The sequence below is a fragment of the Bidens hawaiensis genome, unplaced genomic scaffold (genome assembly GCF_021521415.1).
Source record: "Bidens hawaiensis isolate Kalapana, Puna unplaced genomic scaffold, B.hawaiensis_p1.1 tig00013119_1, whole genome shotgun sequence".
Taxonomy (NCBI): domain Eukaryota; kingdom Viridiplantae; phylum Streptophyta; class Magnoliopsida; order Asterales; family Asteraceae; genus Bidens; species Bidens hawaiensis.
The window spans coordinates 660,491-679,983 of NW_027492108.1; the positions used below are offsets into that span (position 1 = coordinate 660,491).

Consider the following 19,493-nt stretch of genomic DNA (forward strand, 5'->3'; position numbering starts at 1 on the left):
AGACCACATCCACTAACAATTTGACTTCCAGAGAGTATGATACTTTAACCGATTTCCATTCTAAGAATATGATCCTTTGCCATGATTCTTTATCCAAAGATACGAGTTTGTTTTTATCCCTTCCACAACCATTTGTATGGTGTTTGACTTCTTGTTGAAGATTTTCGTTTCGTGCTCTCCAAATCGGCCACAATAGTGTTGCACTTAATTAATGGCTTCTAACCATTGCCATTTCAACATTATAGTGCACAAAATGAATTGAGGACAAAAGCACGGTTCTAGCCTCTAGGTTCTCGGGCTATAAAAACATTAATTTGAGTTATATCAGCCCTTCTACTTAAATCTTTTGTGTTCAAACATGCATTGAAATTACTTTTTGTTTTTTTTTTTTACCGTCAAAACTAACTTTCATTAAACCAAACAAATGACAACAAAACGGGCATTGAAATTGTGTGATGTATATACATTTTTCAAATTACAACCCAAGAGTCCAGACTGATATTCGGTTTTATGGGCCAAGCTAGGACTGGTCCGGGTAAAAGCCGAAATCAAAGCTGTTTGAATTGGTACAAATTTTGGGCCTCCGTTAGTTTTGTTTGTTGGTTTGTTCTGACTTGATTGGGCCTAAACCGGCTTCAAGTTTCAACCCACTAACACATTTTATTCCTAGAACTCTAGAAGTTTATGATTTAGCTGGGCATGGGCTATATTATACATCCGCGCGTAGAGATGCACATAACGGTTAACTGGTTATCAACCAAACCAGTTAAAATTTGTTTAGCAAAATACCGGTTCTTTTCGTAACTGGTTTTTGTATCAAACCGGTTAGGCTATAGCCGAAACCGGTTAACCGGTAAAACACATACATTTTAATTAAAAAAACCTAAAAAAAGGGTTTCAATTAACTAGTATTAAATCGATTCGATGTTTAATACTTGAAATCGATTAGGAAATGTCGGTTAGAACGGGGGCTGGGATCGGTTTTTGTGCTAGCAGTTAATAATCGAAACCGGCTTTTTTTGTGCACCACATCCACAGCTAACCTTTCAAATAACAAACCACAATCTAACTTGAATAATGTTATTGGGAATCTTTCAAGTTATCAAACTAGTACTATACAACGAAGGATGCATTTGATCATATTGTGCTATCAAAAATTAAAAGATTTTATCTTTCTGAGTACTTCTGAGTACTTTTCTTATTCTTCCTCTACCAGTCCACGTTCAAATTTTCTTTAATTATTTCATAGCTCTCCCACGAATATCGGGCCGGCTATTGTAATAAAAAAACGTTTTTTTTCTTGTTTACAAAAAGCCTAGGAAGACTTTAGAGTACGTTACATGTAAAAGTTTGAATTTTAGGGAAATTTACTTGCGACAATAAGTTGGACACAACATGCAATGAGTCAGCCACACTGTTGTAATGAGTTAGATGCACAAAAGCGTAATCAAAACTCCTTTAAAGATCAGAGCTAGAAAGTTCAGCACATTGTTATAAACGACTTTGATGGCTAGAGAGAACAGGATACATGATTAATATTGTGTACTTATAAATGTAATTTTTTCATTACAAATATCAAATTATGTTTAGTGATTTTAGTCTTTTACATTCAGTTGGTACTCCACCTAGGTGGCTAGCTTAGATTGATCGAGTAACCATATGTCACGGGCCACATGCTACCTTACCAAAACCCACAAAGCAAACCAACTAACCAAAGTGTGACTAGCAATTAATCAATTCACAAGACAACCACCATTCTTAGCTGGTCAACCCTTCACATGTTCACCACAAAGTACTAACACACACACCAACATTCACACCTAAACATCTCTGGTCTGGTCCTTTGAAGAAGCGGTCCCAACCGATCAAGCCCGTTTATCCTAATGTCACGACCTGCCTAAACAAATCACTTCGTGACACTAAGCTTGTTACTTGTAAACCAAATATAAATAATAAATCACATACTGCAAATACTTTGTTAAGAAAAACCCCTAAATGGTTAATTCATCGAAATCATTCGATTCACCATTTCTTATAAATCAATGAATACAAGTAAATAATAAAACCGAAGTAGTAACTCGAAGAAATGCTGACCCTGACCCTTAAACCTAACTATTTCTGATAACCAGAAACCGAAACCTAAAACTACTACCCGGCCTGCATCTTCTTTCTCATTTCCATTATCTTCCTATGCGAATTCGAATGCAACTTCACCGAGAAACTCGGACTGTTCGCCGGCCTATACTCCGCCACCAGCCTCCCCGACTTATACCTCACCCCACACGCGTTACACAAAGTCTTCGGCCCCATAGGCCCCGCCCGCCACTGCGGTGTCTTCTCCGCCAAACAATGCTGGCACCTCCTCCCGAGTCCCGCCCCACCCGTTGCTTGTGGTTTAGATAACAAACTCAAACTCGAACTTGAACTTGGTACCTCGATTACCTGATTCCACCACCAGCATTGCTTTCCTCTGCGCCTGCGGTTAGACCGCTTACGCACGGGGTAATTTAAGGGAACCTGAAGGCTTCCACAGCAGCTAGTGATGCTATGGCTATGGCTATTGCTGTTTCCACTGCTGCTGCTGCTGCTGTTGTTGTCGATAACGGAAAGGGTAACGGTCTGGTTCGGGTTGGAAAAGATGTCGTCGAGTGCGGGGAAGGCATCTTTGTTCGATAACCATTCGAGTTCTTCTTCTGCTAATTCCTAAAACACATTATTTCAATCTTTAACCCTATAACCATTTCATTTCACCCAAATTAAAACCATAGATAATATATTAATAACAAACAAGTGCATAGCATAACATAACATAACATAACAACAACTAGCATAATAATATTAGTTTTATTTTATAAAAAAACTTACAGGAAAAGAAGGGTTGTAATTAGGGTTAGTGAAAGAAGAAGGGGGTTTGGTATCATCGTCTAAGGAGAAGTTAAGGAGGTCATCATCGTCAACAATCAGACAAGAATCAAGGTCGGAGGAGGCCATAAGGTGGGTGGGTTGGTTTAATGTTTTGGGGGTGTTTTAAATTATCAACAACATAACATTATTATTGTGTTGTGAGTGACACGGATGAATGGCAAGGAAAGGATGTCTCATTTCTGGACATTACTACTCTTTGGTTTCACTTTCACCCCTTTCAATATTCACTCCCTGACACTCTTGTTTAAACCCACTCACGTACACCTCTAAAGTCTTTACTAAACACATTTACACTTACTCAGTTACTCTATCTGGGATGTTAAAATTCGGATTTTTTAAAAATTTTGGATAGTGGATTTCAATATTTAAATCCATATTGGGTTGAATACTTGAATTTGTCTATGAAGTAAAAGGGCATGATATTTTGAGGTTTGTAAGTATGTAGTTTAAAATCAGGACTACAAATAACAAATTTGGGTTCGATTTGAATTATATAACACACGTTTTTTTATGTAAATGGGAATGCATAAGTAAATTATTATGTATAGGTAATTATACAATGTAGTGTTAAACCTCTATGATATCTTTAACATAAGTTCTTAACATAGGTTTGTTGTGTTTATGTGTACAGATTTTATTGTGTGTGTTTGTTTTGCAAGTGTGCTTGATGTAATTTGGTGTGTATTGCTTTACTTGTTACATATACACAAATAAACGACTGACTTACGTTTTGTATCCTTTGTCTAAAGCACGGTGAATGCTACTTAATACATGTAAAAAATATATATAAACATTGTTTCAGTAGTTTTAGATTATATACAATTTTCATCTTATAATATGGTGTCGAAGATATTGAGATTATGTTAGTCACTACAAAAGAACAATTTAAAAAGAGTATATCTATGAAGCAAAGGTATCGGAGTATCTTTTATAGTGACTTGAAATGTAAATTAATTTTGATACTGTAATTTTTCGAATGATAAAAGTATTTTTTTTAAAGTTCAATTGGAAAAAAAGGTGTTTAGATTAGGTTTATTTGGTGCTATTTAAATAAGTTACTATTTGTAACAAAAGTGAATAATTAGAATTACCTAGTTAGAGTGATGCTAGTCTCATTCTCTCAAAAGTGAAAGGGTGAGAATGTTAAGAGGATATATTAATAAGGTTGGTTATTGTATAATAGTTAAGATTGAAGTGTTGGGCAGCCTACTACGCTCTAAACTCCAAAGCGTGATGCAACTCGCTTGCCAGTCAGCCAACGGGATGTTGACACGTTGGAATTATTCTTTTCTAAGGTCGTATATATTTGACCCCCGTGAATGCGCTAATTTTCACCTCTTAACTGCTTCTAACTTCTAACCTCACTTTTGAATCAAAATACAAAAGGTTTGGACTTCTAGCGGGTTCTCCAATATTATCTGTAGTTACAACTACAGATGAACTCGGTACTAGTGCCGGTACCTAAAATACCTATACCGGAATATTCAGTAATGGATACCGGTACCGTATTGATCTTTGGTATTGAATTGGTATTGACAGTGCCTATTTCGGTACATTTGCTCATCCCTAATTATTCCTATTATTCTATACGTGACCTTAAACTCGCACACTATAATATAATAATATACATTTAACATATATGTGATTGAATTTAGATAGCCATACGAGTATTGTCTAGTATCCTACTCGTCTAAAAACATGAAACCTTTATAATGAATCGTATAACAAGTTTCGTTAAAAATTTTGAAATGTTGAGAAATGTGTAGAGTGACTTGATATGGAGCTGCATTCCTTAAAAGAAAGAAAAATGAATTTAACTTGGGTTAGGTTACATACTACATCACTGTAAAGTTAAATAGACTGACTAACCTTTTCCACATATCATACATGTTATATATAAGGTTATCAGGTTATCCATTCCTTTATAACAATAAATGAAGTTTTATACAATAATTATATGAATTGTTTAGGGTAGTTTGCAAAAGTTATACATGTTATCATACTAAAAATGATGGATGTAGCAATGGTGTATTATGTCAGAAATTACCTGTCTCGTATGAATTTTACACAACATGCATAACAACTGACGGTGGATCTATAGGAGTATCGTTTAAATTTATTTACTTTTTGTTATATAGATTTTTTTAATAACATTTAAAACAATTTAGTATTTAATATTTTTATTATGTTTTAATGTTCATTTATGCTTTTATATTTGATATTAATTAATATTTAAAAGTATAAAATTATCGATACATCAAAGTTGCTCGATTTATTTATTGGCTCTAACAACTAGGGCTGTCACATTTACCCGAAATCCGAAACCCAACCCGAGAAACATGTACCCGAACCCGAACTAACCCGACCAAAAAAACCCGAACCAAGTAATTCGGCTTGGTTCTCGGGGTTGATTTGTTAGTTTCGGGTCAACCCGAATTACCCGAATAAACTTTTTGTTTTGAAATTAAATATATTATTAGGTATGATAGGCTTAGTCTTAGCCACTAACGTTATTAGAATCTGGTCCTAATCGATTGTTGTCATTACAACTATTATAGATCGCTTGTTTATTGTTAATATGTTTTCCGTTTATTACTAATAACAACCGTACTTGAACAATCAAATCATGCCCAACTAAAAACGGTTATGGTTCGAGTTATTTTTACTCTTCTTTTGGATTGTTTTATCAAATTATATTGATTTATTATTTGATTATTTGCTTACCAACAAAGAATAATATGTTGTTTTAATTTTAACATTGTAGTTTTTTAATTTTTTTGTTTTTTATTTTGTGTTATAGGATACTCGAAACCCGATTAACTCAACCCGAAAAAACCCGAACCCGAAAAACCCGTTAGAGATTCTGGTTGGGTTTCGGGTCAAGATTTAAAACTTTGAAACCCGAAGAACCCGATCCGAAAAACCCAAAACTCGAAAAACACCCCTACTAACAACTACTTGATTGGTTTGCTGGCAAGTAAATATTATTATGTTTTAATGTTCATTTATGCTTTTATATTTGATATCTATAATATATATAAACGAAAACATAAAAATCCTACGTGTCGCGATGTGATCGCTGATAAAAACTAGTTAATTAATATTTACAAGTATAAAATTATCGATGCATCAAAGTTGCTCGACTTACTTTTTGGCTCTAACAACTACTAGCTTGGTTTAGTAGCAAAAATGTCATCTGCATGTAAGACATACATCTTTACCACTAGAACAAGCTAGCGGTTACAATATAAAATCATCACGAATGAAATTTGAACATAAACTACTACTCTTTCAATTGCACCAAGCCATTTTTATTTGTTGGCTCTAGTGAATTAAGTGCATGCGAACATAATTTTGTAAGTTGTAACTTCCTATCTCTTCAGTTCTTTGTATAATACCAGTCTAACCAGTGAAGGGTAAAAACATTGGTTTTGATTTACAACAATATTTGGGTTCAAGTTTTCTTAAAATTGAGGTCAACTACAATCCTATATTGCTTCAAAACAGAAAAGGAGACCAAATCATCTTGATTGATGCAGATACCCATATACAAAAAATTTCAACTGTAAATCTATAAAACTGACACCCGACTCAAAAGGGCAAAACCACATCATTCAACGATGCACTGACTCGAACTAAAAGTCTCATTTGACAGTAACTCAACCATACGCTGCTCCAGCCTTTTAGTCCCCGGTCCCGGTTTCAAAACATCAGCATCACCCCAAATGTTACAAGCTTCATCACCCGACCCACCTAAACACCACCCACCTGGAACCGGTTGACCTTGACCACGGTTCAGTAGTTTTTGGTCAATTTGGTCAAGAACGGGATCATCGCGAATAAACATAGAACCGAAAGCTGAACCACTGTTGACTAGATCGTCAAAATCATTTGAACCGAGTGGCCTTGGTTCGCGTTTGGTGTCGTACGCTGCATATAGTAAATTGTGGTTTACAACAGTTTTGTTTAGTTGAGGAGAATTACATAACACGGTCGGGAAGTATATAGATTGGGATGAAAGACTGTTGGATAAGTACATGAGTAGGGTTCTAGGTAAGTTTTCTGTTCCTAAAATGCAATATTCCACAAACTTGCGGGTTAATATAGATGTTGGCGCACCTGCAGGAACATAAAAATAAAACATTTGTTACGCGTTAGATGAATTTCATGATTTTCACAAAAAAACACAATCTAAATTATGTCATCTACTTCCTAATTTAGATAAAGTTTTGAAGTGAATTAATAAAATAATAAACAAATTACACATAACTTCCATGCCTCGGTAATTCAGGTGGTTATGAGGTTGAATCCTAGCGACAGAGTTTTATATAAACTGTGCTTTTAAAAGTTGAATAAAAATGTTAAAACAGATAAAGAGTTTGATTTTTATATTTATCGTGTATATTTGGGAGAAAAAAGCTACAGTTTACGCAAATGCTTATTTTTATAGCTAACGCAAATTCACATAACTAATTTAGAATAAAAAGATTCTACCCTTTATATCAAATGTTTGATGTAAAGTTCAAATAATGCATTCAGCATGTCCTTTTTAACAAGATTTGACCAAATTTAAGTTGTTTATTAAAATTAATGAGGTTTAGATTTAGGTTTGTAGTAGGATTAAAAAAGATACCAACCAAAATCCAACCATCATCATCATCATCATCGTACTCAGTATATCCCACCAATAGCAAAGCTATGGTAGGGTCTGAGGAGGGTAAAATGTAGACAACCTTACCTCTACCCCATGGGGATAGAGAGGCTGCTTCCGGTGAGACCCCCGGCTCTATAGTAGTTTTGCATCAAGCCTTGGACATAAGGCACATAGCACTCAATCATCGGGACGCTGGCTGATTGGTGCATGTACCCTTGTCTTTCGGCTATCAACGCCACCACATGATGCCTGATTAACCTTCCATCACTTTTAACGTTATTTTCACGAGATTAGTAAAATAACGTCAAAATTAGTGCAATTTTACTTTTGCCTACCCGAGGGTTCACACATATATACATTATATGCGTGCACCGCAAGATTATCTGAATATCTTGATTATAACTCAGATTTTTTTGCCTGGTTTGGTATAAGCGAAACCGGATACAAACTTGAGTGATTTATAAGTAGTTCCGATAGTTTGATGGCCTTGATAAAAAAAATGCTGATTACGGATTAACCTCTTTACACGTTACCCCTTTCTAAAATGACCAAACAGCCCCTGAACTAAATATAAAACCTCCACTTTTTCAGTTTTTACGATAAGATTTAGTTGTACAAAAACATAACTATTTTGTAAAATTAATTCTTTTAGAAAATTCTTAAGTAAAAATTTAATCGAATAGCACTCTGAATGCTTATTATGCATTGCCGGTGTATTTTAAAAACAGGTTTACAACATCAATTGTACTACCACAAAGATTATAAAGATCACATTGTAAAGTGTCTACTACCACACATTAGGTTTTCAGTAAATCATAATATCACATTTAGTACCACAAATATATCAGGCAAGTTGTACATGTAGCAAAGGGTATATTAGTATACAGACTATAAAAATAAACTGGAAGAACTGAAAACTTACCTGTGAACAACCGGTAGGCATCTGGTAAGGGCCGTTTTTGGGTGCCATAAAAGATCTCACTCGGCTCATCAAGAAAAAGGCCCGGGTCAACAACCACAGGTCTCAAAATCCTTGACCTGTTAAAATGAAAATACATGTTATCGTGCACCTCAATAATAGCTACCAAATCACACGTTAAAATAAGAGTAACATTGACATACTCTTTCCATCCAATGTAGCTTGTATGATTGACAAAGTTGAGATCTTTAGGCAGGTACGATAGAATGTGAAGAAGATCTTCAAACAAAAAGAAAAAGCCAAATGCAAATGCAAGTTCAGTACTTTATGAAGCAAATAAGAAAACAAAATAAAAAATCCCATTTAACAAAAATAACGATAAATAAATGCCCATGTGAAAGAACTCAAAAACCAACAAATACCAGCAATGTGACCAAACACCCAAAAATCTCAACAATCAAAATCAATGCAAGGATAATACTTCAGAAAAAAATATAAAAAAAGTACACATCAAGAAGCCTTTAATCCAAACTAACTGATAGATTTGATCACATTATGGGTGATTGGGTTCTAAGAACACAAAACTAAACCATTTCTAAGTCATAAATGGCAAACAAGAAATCTTGAAACAAGCACGAACTATAGTCAAATAAACCCTAGAACAACAAATTTGTGCAATTGCGAAAAGGGTAAAGTTAGGTTCACAAAATTAAAAAACATTCCCATTTAACAAAAAAAACTATAGATAAATGCCTTTGTGAAAGAATTTAAAAACCAACATATACCACAAATTACTACACCATTCCAATATTGTGACCAAACACCCAAAAGGTGCAAAGCTCAAAATCAATTCAAGAACACAAAATTAACCCAAACTAATTGCTAAAATTGTCACATTATCAGTGTTTTGGCTCTAAAAGCACAAACTTAAACCAATTCAAGATCAAAATTAGCAAAAAAGAAATCTTGAAACAAGCAAAAAACATACTCGAAAAAACCTAGAACAACAAAATCAGGCAATTAGGAAAAGGGTAAAGTTAGGTTTACAAAATTAAAAATTCCCATTTTACAAAAAATAGCTATGGATAAATGCCTTTGTGAAAGAACTTAAAAACCAACAAATACCACAAATTGCTACACTAAAATGTGACTAAACACCTAAAAGATTTAAAAGTCAAAATCATTTCAAGAACACAAATTAATCCAAGCTAACCGCTACAATATGATAGAGCTCTAAGAACAAAAATGTGTACCAATTCTAGTTCATAATTAGCAAAAAAATAAATCTTGAAAGAAGCCCAAAATATACTCAAATAAACCCTAGAACAACAAATTTGGGCAGTTTGAAAAAGGGTAGAATTAAGTTTACAAAATTAAAAAATCCCATTTAAACCAAGCTAACTGCTACAATATTGATAGGGCTCTAAGAACACAAATTTATACGAATTCCAGTTCATAATTAGCAAAAAAGAAATCTTGATAGAAGCCCAAAATATACTCAAATAAACCCTAGAACAATAAAACTGGGGGCAATTCAAAAAAGGGTAAAATCACATTTACAAAATTAAAAAAATCCCATTTAACAAAAAAATAACCAAAAACTTCAAAAAAATCAAAATCAATGCAAAGATGACACCTTAGTACCAAAATATACATAACAAGAAGCCTTTAATACAAACTAAATGCTAGAATTGATAACCAAATTTGTAACAAATAAAACCTAAATACAACAAAATTGGGGGCAATTAACAAAAGGGTAAATAAATAAAATTAGATAACACAAAATGAATAAAACAATACCATCTTGAGTAACAAGTGGATAATCATCAGGTGAGAGATTAACAAACCAATCCCAATCAGGGTTAAGCTTCAACAAAACAGCAGCACCATGTAAAGTAGCCGAAACCGAAGACGACCCATTCGGCGTAACAATATCAGCTTTCCCAATCACATTCACATTCTGTGCAGCCCAAATCACAGCCACGGATTGCACCTGTAAGGCCAAAAAGTCTCGTTCTTTCTGACTGGCAGAGCGGTCAAGGTGCAGCAGGTACTGGTTTCTTGGGTGGTAGATGGATAAGAGGAGGCGGATGATCCGGTTGGAGGAATTGGAGGATCCGGAAATGAAGTATGCGATGGTGGGTGGGGTGGTTTTGTTGGTGGTGGTGAAGAGGAGTTGGTGGTTGTGGTATTGGGCGGTGGATGGGCGGTGTGGGAAGAGGTATGGGTCGGAGAATGAGGGTGGTGGTGGTGGTGAGTGGAAGGAGGTGGAGAGGAATAATATGAGGAAGAGGAGAGTGGTGAGGGTTAAGATTGTGAAGAGAGTGGTGGTGGGTGATGGGGTTGAGTTTTGCATGGTAAAGATTGAATCTTGATGGTGGTGGTGTGGTGGTAATTAGGTGGTGGTGGATGGTGGTCGGAGAGATGATGGTGTAAAGTGATGGTGTGAATTGTCCGTCAACATTCTCTGGTGGGTGGGTGGTTACTGCTTTGATGGCATCGATGGTTTTCTACTTTTCTTGTGTGGGTGTGGAATTTGATTAAGGTGAGGTGAGGTGAGGTGAGGTGAGGTGAGGTGACTTTATGACCTTATGGCTGGATTTTTCTTCATCTTGAAGTTAAGAACAAAAAAAGAAGGGTTTGAAAACTTTTGATTGGTTGATTGTGAATTTATGTGATGTGTTAGCTTCTAATAGAAACTCAATGTGGCTTCAAGAAATCATTGATGACTCATTCTCTGCTTATTAGGTCTGGTATACGAAGACGATGGTTAGTCTTGTAACAGAAATACTCTGACGTGAGATTTGTGCATATATTGTTACCTAGTTGTTAATTCTTCGCTTGTTAATATACAGAAACGATGGTTGGTCTTGCAATATGGATATTATGGTTTGAGAGAACGCTTGGTGGTCTCATACTAGATAAGATGTTATCAAGAGGTTGGTTTTGTTAACTATGGAAACATGGTTGGAAGGATTAGTCCATAATCATGTCGATCCTTTCTTCCTACCTTCGCTAGACAAATTAGCATTGGTTGTACCATACACTATGTATTACTTGCTGTAATTGTATATTTTTGGACTAGATCTAGTGCTGCTCTTTATTTACGTAGGAGCCATAAATGTTTTTTTTTGTATATTTGACGTCTCCCTCCTTCGTGAACCCATTTTTTAAGCTTTTTAACGAAAAATTTATATTATAAAATGGGGTTGGAAAAGTCAAACAGATGAAGAATGAAGTTGAAGACAAGAAGAAAGTCATTTATCATAACCATTTACAACATTAGCTAAAATTATGAATTATCACCCTTTTAATATCATGTATCAAAGTTGTAATAACTTATAATAAAGATTCTTCTAACCAACCAATTGAGGTTTGTTTTAATTTTTGGGACAACGGTAATCCTAAATCGGGTACCCATACTCTACAATTAACACTTCCGTTGTCACCTTAAATGGCTTTTAGGGTACCAAAAATAGTGGAATGTTACCCGATGAAGGAAGTAGGAGAAAGATGGCGTCTGTGTGTGCGGAGACTGGAGAGGAGAGAGAGAGTTGGGGTAATTTCATAGTTAAGTGGAGTGTTACCTATTGTTTAAGTGATTTTAAGCCTTTAAGGTAATAGATGAGGTAAATGACATGACATAATTATAAGATTAATGAGAAATGAGGTACCTTGAGTGACCACCCTCTTGCCCTAACAGAAAATTGGTTCTTGTAGCAGCGTAATTTTCTTTATATATAGCTAATTGTATAAGTGGGAACGAGGATGGTGGCTAAACCTAGTTAACCTAGATAGATATGGGAAATTGCCATGACCTCAGCGGTGGAAACCAAAACAATCATAACTGTGACGGCATCAATTGCATCTGCGACATTGATGATCGGCGTGCGTTCAAGTCATGCAAAAACCTAATTAATCTAGATAGACATGGCAAGTAGGATATCGTATCCACAATAAACATATGATGAATATTACACGATTTGCCTAATTATTTATACTAACTTGACAAAATAAACTAAACAACCAAACGTTAAGAATTGATAGACTGGTTGATTAAAAATAAAAAAATCATAAACTAAAAAAGAACTTGATTCGTTAATATATAATAATAAGGTGATCAGGGGTTGTTTGGTAGCCTCTTAACGGTCATTAAAATGCTACTTCTTAATAATTCATAACCTCTTAAAACATATCCTTCAATTCATGAAAACATTGATATACAAATGGAGTATACAAGCAAATAACACATTTAGTTCACAAAACCACACACATGAATGCACATTGCCACCTTTCTTTAACACATCAAGTTCTCAATAAGAAAGATGTACAGTCAACCTCAGCAAGGACTCCACACCATCAGCAACAATCTGGCCAGCCGGTATCAACGACCGAACCTCAGCGAACCCACACGCGTGCAAAAACTTCCCAGTCCCACCGGTCACAGACAACCGAGACATTGCACTTCCAATATGATAAACTCCAAAGAAGTTAATACTATCTCCATACTCACCACCTTCCATCATGGCTGTAAATGACATCATCTGTCTACTACCATCCGCTGAGCTGGCAATATAAACACCTTGTGCTCTTCCTAACATCTGTGAACCGGATTTAGCATCGGTAGTCAAGACATCATCGATCACGGTTATGGTCCCAAATCCTAGCCCGAGTCCATCCGGTCCCAAGCTGGCTGCTATCTGGTTTTGAATATTGTTTTGGTTTACATTTCCCGCGAATTGGGTGCCAACTAAGCCGGTCCCTAGTGGGATTCCATTGGCGTTTACGGTTGGGATTGCACCGTTAGCGTTTGGGATGGCGATCCCGCCTTGTGGGGCACGGAAACCTATGCGTCTCGCGAAGGGGACTTGTCCGCTGTATATGTTGCCTAGTAGACCGGTTACTGGTCTAGCTGTTGGGTTGCTGCCACCTAGAATATCGTGCATGTAAAGCTCGAAAACATGGTCTTCGCCTGCTGTTGATGACGGGTCCAAGGCGGTTATATTCAAGATTTGGGTGTGCATGATGAGAAGTGAAGAAACGTGGATCTACTCACTGGTAGCAGATCTACTTTCCTCGGGTATGATTAAACTGTTTCACCGATGGTTCCTCTGAATCCGTGTTCTTCCACCTACAAAATGAACAGCGCCGTTACTTACCCCTCAGAAAGGGACAGAGGGGTCCTCTTTGGGGTAACCCTCCGGCGTGAGAATCAGTATCTTTGTGGAGAAGATAATAAAGTGTGAGTCAGTGAATCTCAAGAGTATTGCTGAATCGCTGAATACTCTTGATTGTGTGACTGTGTGTTTTCTGTAACTGACTGTGAGTGAATATAATTCAATATGATTGAATGTGATATCACTGCTTGTAACTGTCAATGATTGAGTATGAATGAATGTGTCATCAAAGTGGAGTTGATGCTGTATATATAGTGCTAGGGTTTCCACTGGTTGGGCTCAGCCTCGTTGGCCTCCTCCAACCGCACTGCGCCACGTGTCCTCTGGGACACCTGGCGCTTTCTCGTTGGTTGTAATCATGTGGTAGCACATGTGTCATGCTGAGTTGTCGACCTTTCATTTGGCAGCTGTCAACATCAGCATATTCTTACTCCTTAAAAAGATGCCTTCTGGAAGATTGTCTGACGTGCACAATCAAGGTTGCCCTGATCCTGATTTGGATAAGGACAAGGTTGATTATGTGTACGTGTGATATGCGCCCATCCTGAGGATGCGCGAAGTCTTCTTTTTATTCTCACGCGCAGATATTTCATGCGCAGGTGTGATATGCACGAGCGTGTGATATGCGCCGCGCGCTGGTGCGCCACGCGCATATGTGACGCGCGAGCATGTGATGTGCAAGAGCATGTGATATGCGCCGCGCGCATATGTGATGCGCGAGCATATGATGCCTGAGCATGTTTTGTATGCGCCATGCGCCTGGGTTTTGGCTTTGTGCCTTCATAATGTCTTTATCTTGTGGGTTGACCCGCCTTGCTTGGTGTTGAGACGGGTACATACCTCTTCAAGCCCCCCCAGTCTAATGTGTGTCTTATCTTGCGCGAGCATGGTAAGATAGATATTAGACTCACTGAATTGTCCTTTTATAGGGGGTTTTGTCGTTTTCTTGGTTGTTTCCATCGTCGCGCGAAGTTCTATCCATTTGGTTGAAAACGAAAGGTCCAAACACGTGGTTGGTTGGTGATGACGTGCGCCGTAAACGTGTCAGACGTTTCGTGTGCTCGAGGTGCTACAGTTGCCTTTCACGTCCCCTCACACAGCTGTCTTGAACACGTGTCGCACTCGCATTGGTTAGTACCTGCGAGTGGGGGCGCGTCTCTGTTCCGTGGCAGGTCGGTTACATCTTTTTGTCCCCTCACACAGCTGTTAGGGACACGTGTCGCGCCTTCGTTGGGTTGCCCCTGCGAGTGGGGGGCGCGTGAAATCCGATCAGCTGCCACATTTCTCTCTCCTGGGCCTATAAAAGCAGGCCCTTAGGAAATTTTTATCTTCATCTTCATTGTTGCTAAAATTCAAGTTTCTGCTTTCACATTCTGGTTTGAGTGTTTACATCGATTCGAATCCTCGATTATCGGCTATTACAGTTGTATGTCTGATAGTTCATACTCGTCTAGCCCTTCAATCACCTCCGTTGCCTCTCGAAGACGCCGTGTGAAATCTGTGGTGATGTCGACATTGAAGCAAAAGGGGAAGGGGAAGAAGGTTGTTGAGACCACATCGGAGGAAGTAGGGAGGACCAAGGCCACCAAAAGGTGGAATGAAATCCCCTGCAAATTGAAGCAGGCAGATCTCGACAACCTCATCACCTCTCAGGGCTTTCCCACCCTGTTTGGCTGCATGTTGCCTAGGTCCGGGCAAACGGCGGCGGACCCGCCTGCCGGCTATATATCTCTATATAGCCACTTTTTCACCCACTGCAACCTTCGTCTCCCGATGACAAGGTTTGTGGGTGCACTGCTGAAGTTCTATGGGATTCACATATCCCAAGTCCATCCGTTTGGACTCGTGCGCGTGACTCACTTTGAGTTCATGTGCAAATCCCAGCGCGAGGAACCCACTCCTCGGCGCTTTCAGTATTTTTATAAGGCCAAGATCCAAGACAATTGGATCTCTTTTATTCCTCGCAGTCAGAAGGTGAAGTGCTCCACTGTTTCATTCAAGAGCCTTCATGACTGGTCTGAGAGGTTTTTTTACATTAAGGCCGGTGTGATCCCCATCCGTATGACCATGCGCTCTATCACTTCTGCGCCTGCGGATGAGGGTGTCCTCAAGAACCCAACTGGCGCATGGGTTAAGAAACTGACCGCCGAACCATCCCCCGCGAAGAAAATTTGCGAGGAGGCGCTGGTTGGGGTCGGCATGAGCAGGCTCTGGGCCGACAGCGCGCTTGAGCCCGTTATCCAAGTCGACGGGTTGTGTAAGTTTTTTTTTTTTTTTTTTTTTTTTTTTTTTTTTTTTTTTATTTTTGCGCGAACATCGTTCTTTTGCTGATATCATTTAACTTGGCTTTGCGCAGTCACCAAGGATTACATCCTTGCCGCTTATGATGAACATGTGGAGGGCGGCTCCGTCGAACTTGGCGCTGGGGAGGTTGGTTTCCCGGATCGCTTCGATGACCTGTTCATCCCAGTAGATCTGGATTTGACTTTGACGGTGACGCGCCTGGTAAGCCTTCGCACTTCTGCTCATTCCTTTAGAATACCCAAGTTTATTAACAGTTCTGTCGCTTGTTTTTGTAGATGCGCTTGAAAACTACGAGCTAGAGCTCGCGGAAGAGGAGGAGGAGGAAGAGGAGGCGCCCCTACTAAAGCGCAAAGCTAAGGGGAAATCTGGCGCAGGGGCCAGTAAGAAACAGAAGAAAGATGACACCCCTGTCGCTCATCCCCATGCTCAAACGAAGGGACGTAAGGAAACCCAGGTGTTTACCACAAAGGTTTCTTTAGCTTCTCTGCCTGTGAGAGTGGGCAGACCTCCTGTCCACTTGAGGTATGGTGGCGTCGCCTCCTCCTTTCGCGCGGCTGAAGAGAGAAGTAGTGCCGCGCCTGCAACAGGTATACTTTATTTATCTTCATCTGGCTGAATTGTTACTAAACCTTTGCTCCTTTAAATGTTTGCAGAGGCAGGGACGGTAACAGATCAGCCGAAGGCGCCACAAGGTGCCACGGCTGCGCCGGGGACTCCATCGAAATCCCCTGTTCTACCCTCTAAAAGGGTAGAACGGATTTTATGGCGATGTTCGATGCTGCGAACAGAATTGCGCCAAGGTAAGTTTTGCACATATGTCTTCTGAATTTTTCCCTTTGGAGTCAGTCATAAACAATTTTTCCTTGTTTATTTATTCATAGGAGTTGTAGCTGGCGCAACAGTTGCTGGTGATACTCCTGGCGCCGCTGCCGGCGCCGCTGGTTCTGGTCCTGCTCCTGCTAGTGCTGAGTCTCCCCTTATTGGGATTACCAAGGAGCAGGAAACCGTATTGCGCGCCGAACTGGCGGCGTCGAGACCTCCCTCGCCTCCTCCTGCACGCAGCCCTCCCCGCGAGGCTGGTTTGGAGCCTTCCAGGTCGCAGGAGAAGAGGCCTGTTGAAGAAGACGAGGAGGACGAGGGGGTTCAAGTTGAAGACTCCTTGGGAGACCGCGCCAGCCCTGCGATGCCGCAAGTGTTCGCAGCGCAGACTTCTGGTGGGGCTGGCGCTGACTTTCCTGCTTCATCCCCGCAGGTATGTATTGATTTGTTGGTCCGCTGCGCGTATCTCCATATAAGTATGTTTTATGACTTAGAACTTTTCTTGTGTTTTTGCAGGAAGGTGACCACGTTTACCGCCCGAGATGGAATATTAATGAAGAGAGTTCCTTTCAATCCATGGGCGTATGCGAGGACTTCTGGGCTCATGCCGTGCCTCCTACTGAAAGGAGGTATCAGGAGGAGCGCACCCGCTCGGACTTGCTGAACGACCATGTTTTCGCTGGGTCGGCTTTCTTCGCTGCTTCCCAAGAGCTTCGTCGTGATTATATTAAAGTACGCGACGCTCTTGTGGAAGCTCAGCGAGAGGCTAAGGTGGCCGCCTGGAACCTGTCTGATGCTCGCGCGCGAGCTGAGAAACTCCAGGCGGAGCTCAGTGAAAACCGAGCAAGTGCCAACACCGCATACATCAAGCGCGGGCATGAGCTCCAAGCTGCGCGGGAGAAGCAGCAGTTGGCGGAGGCCGAAGTTGCCAAGTACGCGCGCAGAGTGCGTGTCTTGGAACAGCAGGCCGAGGCGCGTGACCAAGCTATCGTCCAGAGTATCACTGAGAAATCATCACTGGAGAGCGAGGTTGCGCGCCTGAAAAGGGATTTGGCGGCCGCGCAGGCCGATAGAGATGAGGCCTTAGCGACGGCGGCGTCTAGCCAGGAAGCACTTGGTGCTGCGCAGGCGGAGAAAGAAAAAATTTTGGCGGCAGCAGCGTCTGATAAGGAGGAACTAAAAAAGACTAAGGAAACTGTTGAGTTATTAAACTCTCAGGTTCCTGCCCTCGAGACGTCTGTTGCTGGCCTCAGCGCAGGATCGCCAATGGCTGGTGTCACAGGGCATGGCTCGCTGCGCTTTGGCGATGAAATATTCCGCCGAGTTTCAAGCCCTTGTGATGGACTGCAATGCCGCCGCGCGTTTGGTGGGCCGAGCTGAAGGGTTTACGGATGGGTATGAATATGGCATGTTGAGGAAGAACCCATCCGAGTACCCTTACAAGAGCGATGCGGCCTGCGCGGACATGGCCGCGGTGGGGGAAAAGTATATGAATACTCCCATCCCCATCCTTATGCAGGTACCTTAATCTTAATGAGTTTTTCTTGACTAACTTTTCTAAGTGTTTTGTACTCATTACTTTTCTAATGATTTACAGATAGCTGCGCTTGCTGACCAGCCCGACCTCGGCGCGCTAAAGAAGTTGCTTGATGATTGCGAGAGGGCTGGTGGCGATGATGGTGGCGCGGGGGATGTTGCCCCTGCCAGCGGCTCTGGCGCGGCGAAAGAATCTGCTCCTGACACCGTTGTGATCGAAGACTCAATGAGGAGGAAGAACTTGACTATGGTCAGTTCGGGGATGAGGAGCAGACCGCGCCAGATGCTGCGGGAGATGATGAGGGTGATGAAGCGGCTGACGTCGATGTGGAGACTTGAGAAGCCCTTCATCAAATTTTGTATATTTATTTTTTTTTTTTTTTGTTTTTGTACTTGTAATTTGTAACTCCTCATACTTGTAAATTTCAATGCAATGGAATGAAACTTGTTTTCTCCTTCTTTCGTCTCGTGCATTTCCATTCATCTCTTCATGTTTGCTTGTATAGATATAAGATATGGTTGCACGTTAAAATAAGAACAAGGTTGTAAGGAAATTATTCACTTAACCATAGTCCCTATTTTGTAAGTGGTTTCGCAGTATCTCGTTTATGCTGACATGCGCGATAACTTTTCACAATTCCTTTTTCGCGCTTCATAGTCGCGCTGTTTTTACATGGAAGTATGAGTTTTAGCCATTACATGTCAGCATGTGTTAGTCAGATATCCACTTTGAATCCTCGCGCGATCTCGACCTGAGACCTTAATAACTATGTTATGGCATGAACTTTGCCTTAGGTTTAAGGAGTTTTATGATCAAGCTGCGCGGGATGTAAGATGGATGTTTGTGAGTGTTTTGAGCTAAGGCTCTTTGTTTTGGGCTAAGGCCCTGACGTATTTAGAGTTAAGACTCATTAACGTGTTTGAGCTAAAGCTCGTAGGTTTGGGCTAAGGCCCTGGCGTTTTAGAGTTAAAACTCGTTAACAGCGTTTGAGCTAAGGCTCGCGCATGTATGTTTTACTTCGTTTTATTTTGTTTTGAATTCAATATAGTGTTGTCATATTGATCCAAATTAATAAAGGAAGTGTGAAACACGTATGCAAAGGTAATAGAACAAATATTGAAAGATAGCGCGACAAATATTGAAAGATTGCGCGAATCA

At 39.8% G+C, this 19,493-nt stretch overlaps 3 protein-coding genes across 3 annotated transcripts; all 3 read right to left on the reverse strand.

Moving 5' to 3' along the window:
• Positions 1–1,303: 1,303 nt before the first annotated feature.
• On the reverse strand, positions 1,304–3,070 carry LOC143543381 (GATA transcription factor 1-like). The gene is made up of 2 exons (XM_077035710.1): positions 2,866–3,070; positions 1,304–2,703 (listed from the first exon to the last, which is right to left on the reverse strand). The coding sequence occupies exons 1-2, from the start codon at positions 2,989–2,991 to the stop codon at positions 2,149–2,151; spliced, it is 681 nt and encodes a 226-aa protein (XP_076891825.1). The 5' UTR covers positions 2,992–3,070; the 3' UTR covers positions 1,304–2,148.
• A 3,272-nt stretch (positions 3,071–6,342) lies between these two features.
• Positions 6,343–10,980, reverse strand: LOC143543407 (beta-glucuronosyltransferase GlcAT14A-like). Its single transcript, XM_077035740.1, has 4 exons — positions 10,299–10,980; positions 8,702–8,777; positions 8,502–8,617; positions 6,343–7,044 (listed from the first exon to the last, which is right to left on the reverse strand). Exons 1-4 carry the CDS (start codon positions 10,852–10,854, stop codon positions 6,536–6,538), a joined length of 1,257 nt encoding a protein of 418 aa, XP_076891855.1. The 5' UTR covers positions 10,855–10,980; the 3' UTR covers positions 6,343–6,535.
• A 1,739-nt stretch (positions 10,981–12,719) lies between these two features.
• On the reverse strand, positions 12,720–13,522 carry LOC143543382 (dirigent protein 18-like). The gene has a single exon (XM_077035712.1). The coding sequence runs from the start codon at positions 13,520–13,522 to the stop codon at positions 12,812–12,814; it is 711 nt and encodes a 236-aa protein (XP_076891827.1). The 3' UTR covers positions 12,720–12,811.
• Positions 13,523–19,493: the final 5,971 nt, after the last annotated feature.

Bases quoted from the DNA above. Each gene is read 5' to 3' on its own strand.
- LOC143543382 (XM_077035712.1), bottom strand. From the start codon at position 13,522: ATGCACACCCAAATCTTGAATATAACCGCCTTGGACCCGTCATCAACA.
- LOC143543381 (XM_077035710.1), bottom strand. From the start codon at position 2,991: ATGGCCTCCTCCGACCTTGATTCTTGTCTGATTGTTGACGATGATGAC. The intron at 2,704-2,865 runs GTAAGTTTTTTT...AATGTGTTTTAG, and splicing joins ATTACAACCCTTCTTTTCCT to GAATTAGCAGAAGAAGAACT.
- LOC143543407 (XM_077035740.1), bottom strand. From the start codon at position 10,854: ATGCAAAACTCAACCCCATCACCCACCACCACTCTCTTCACAATCTTA. The intron at 8,778-10,298 runs GTATTGTTTTAT...TTTTGTTTGAAG, and splicing joins TCCACTTGTTACTCAAGATG to ATCTTCTTCACATTCTATCG. The intron at 7,045-8,501 runs GTAAGTTTTCAG...ATGTTCCTGCAG, and splicing joins TGCCTACCGGTTGTTCACAG to GTGCGCCAACATCTATATTA.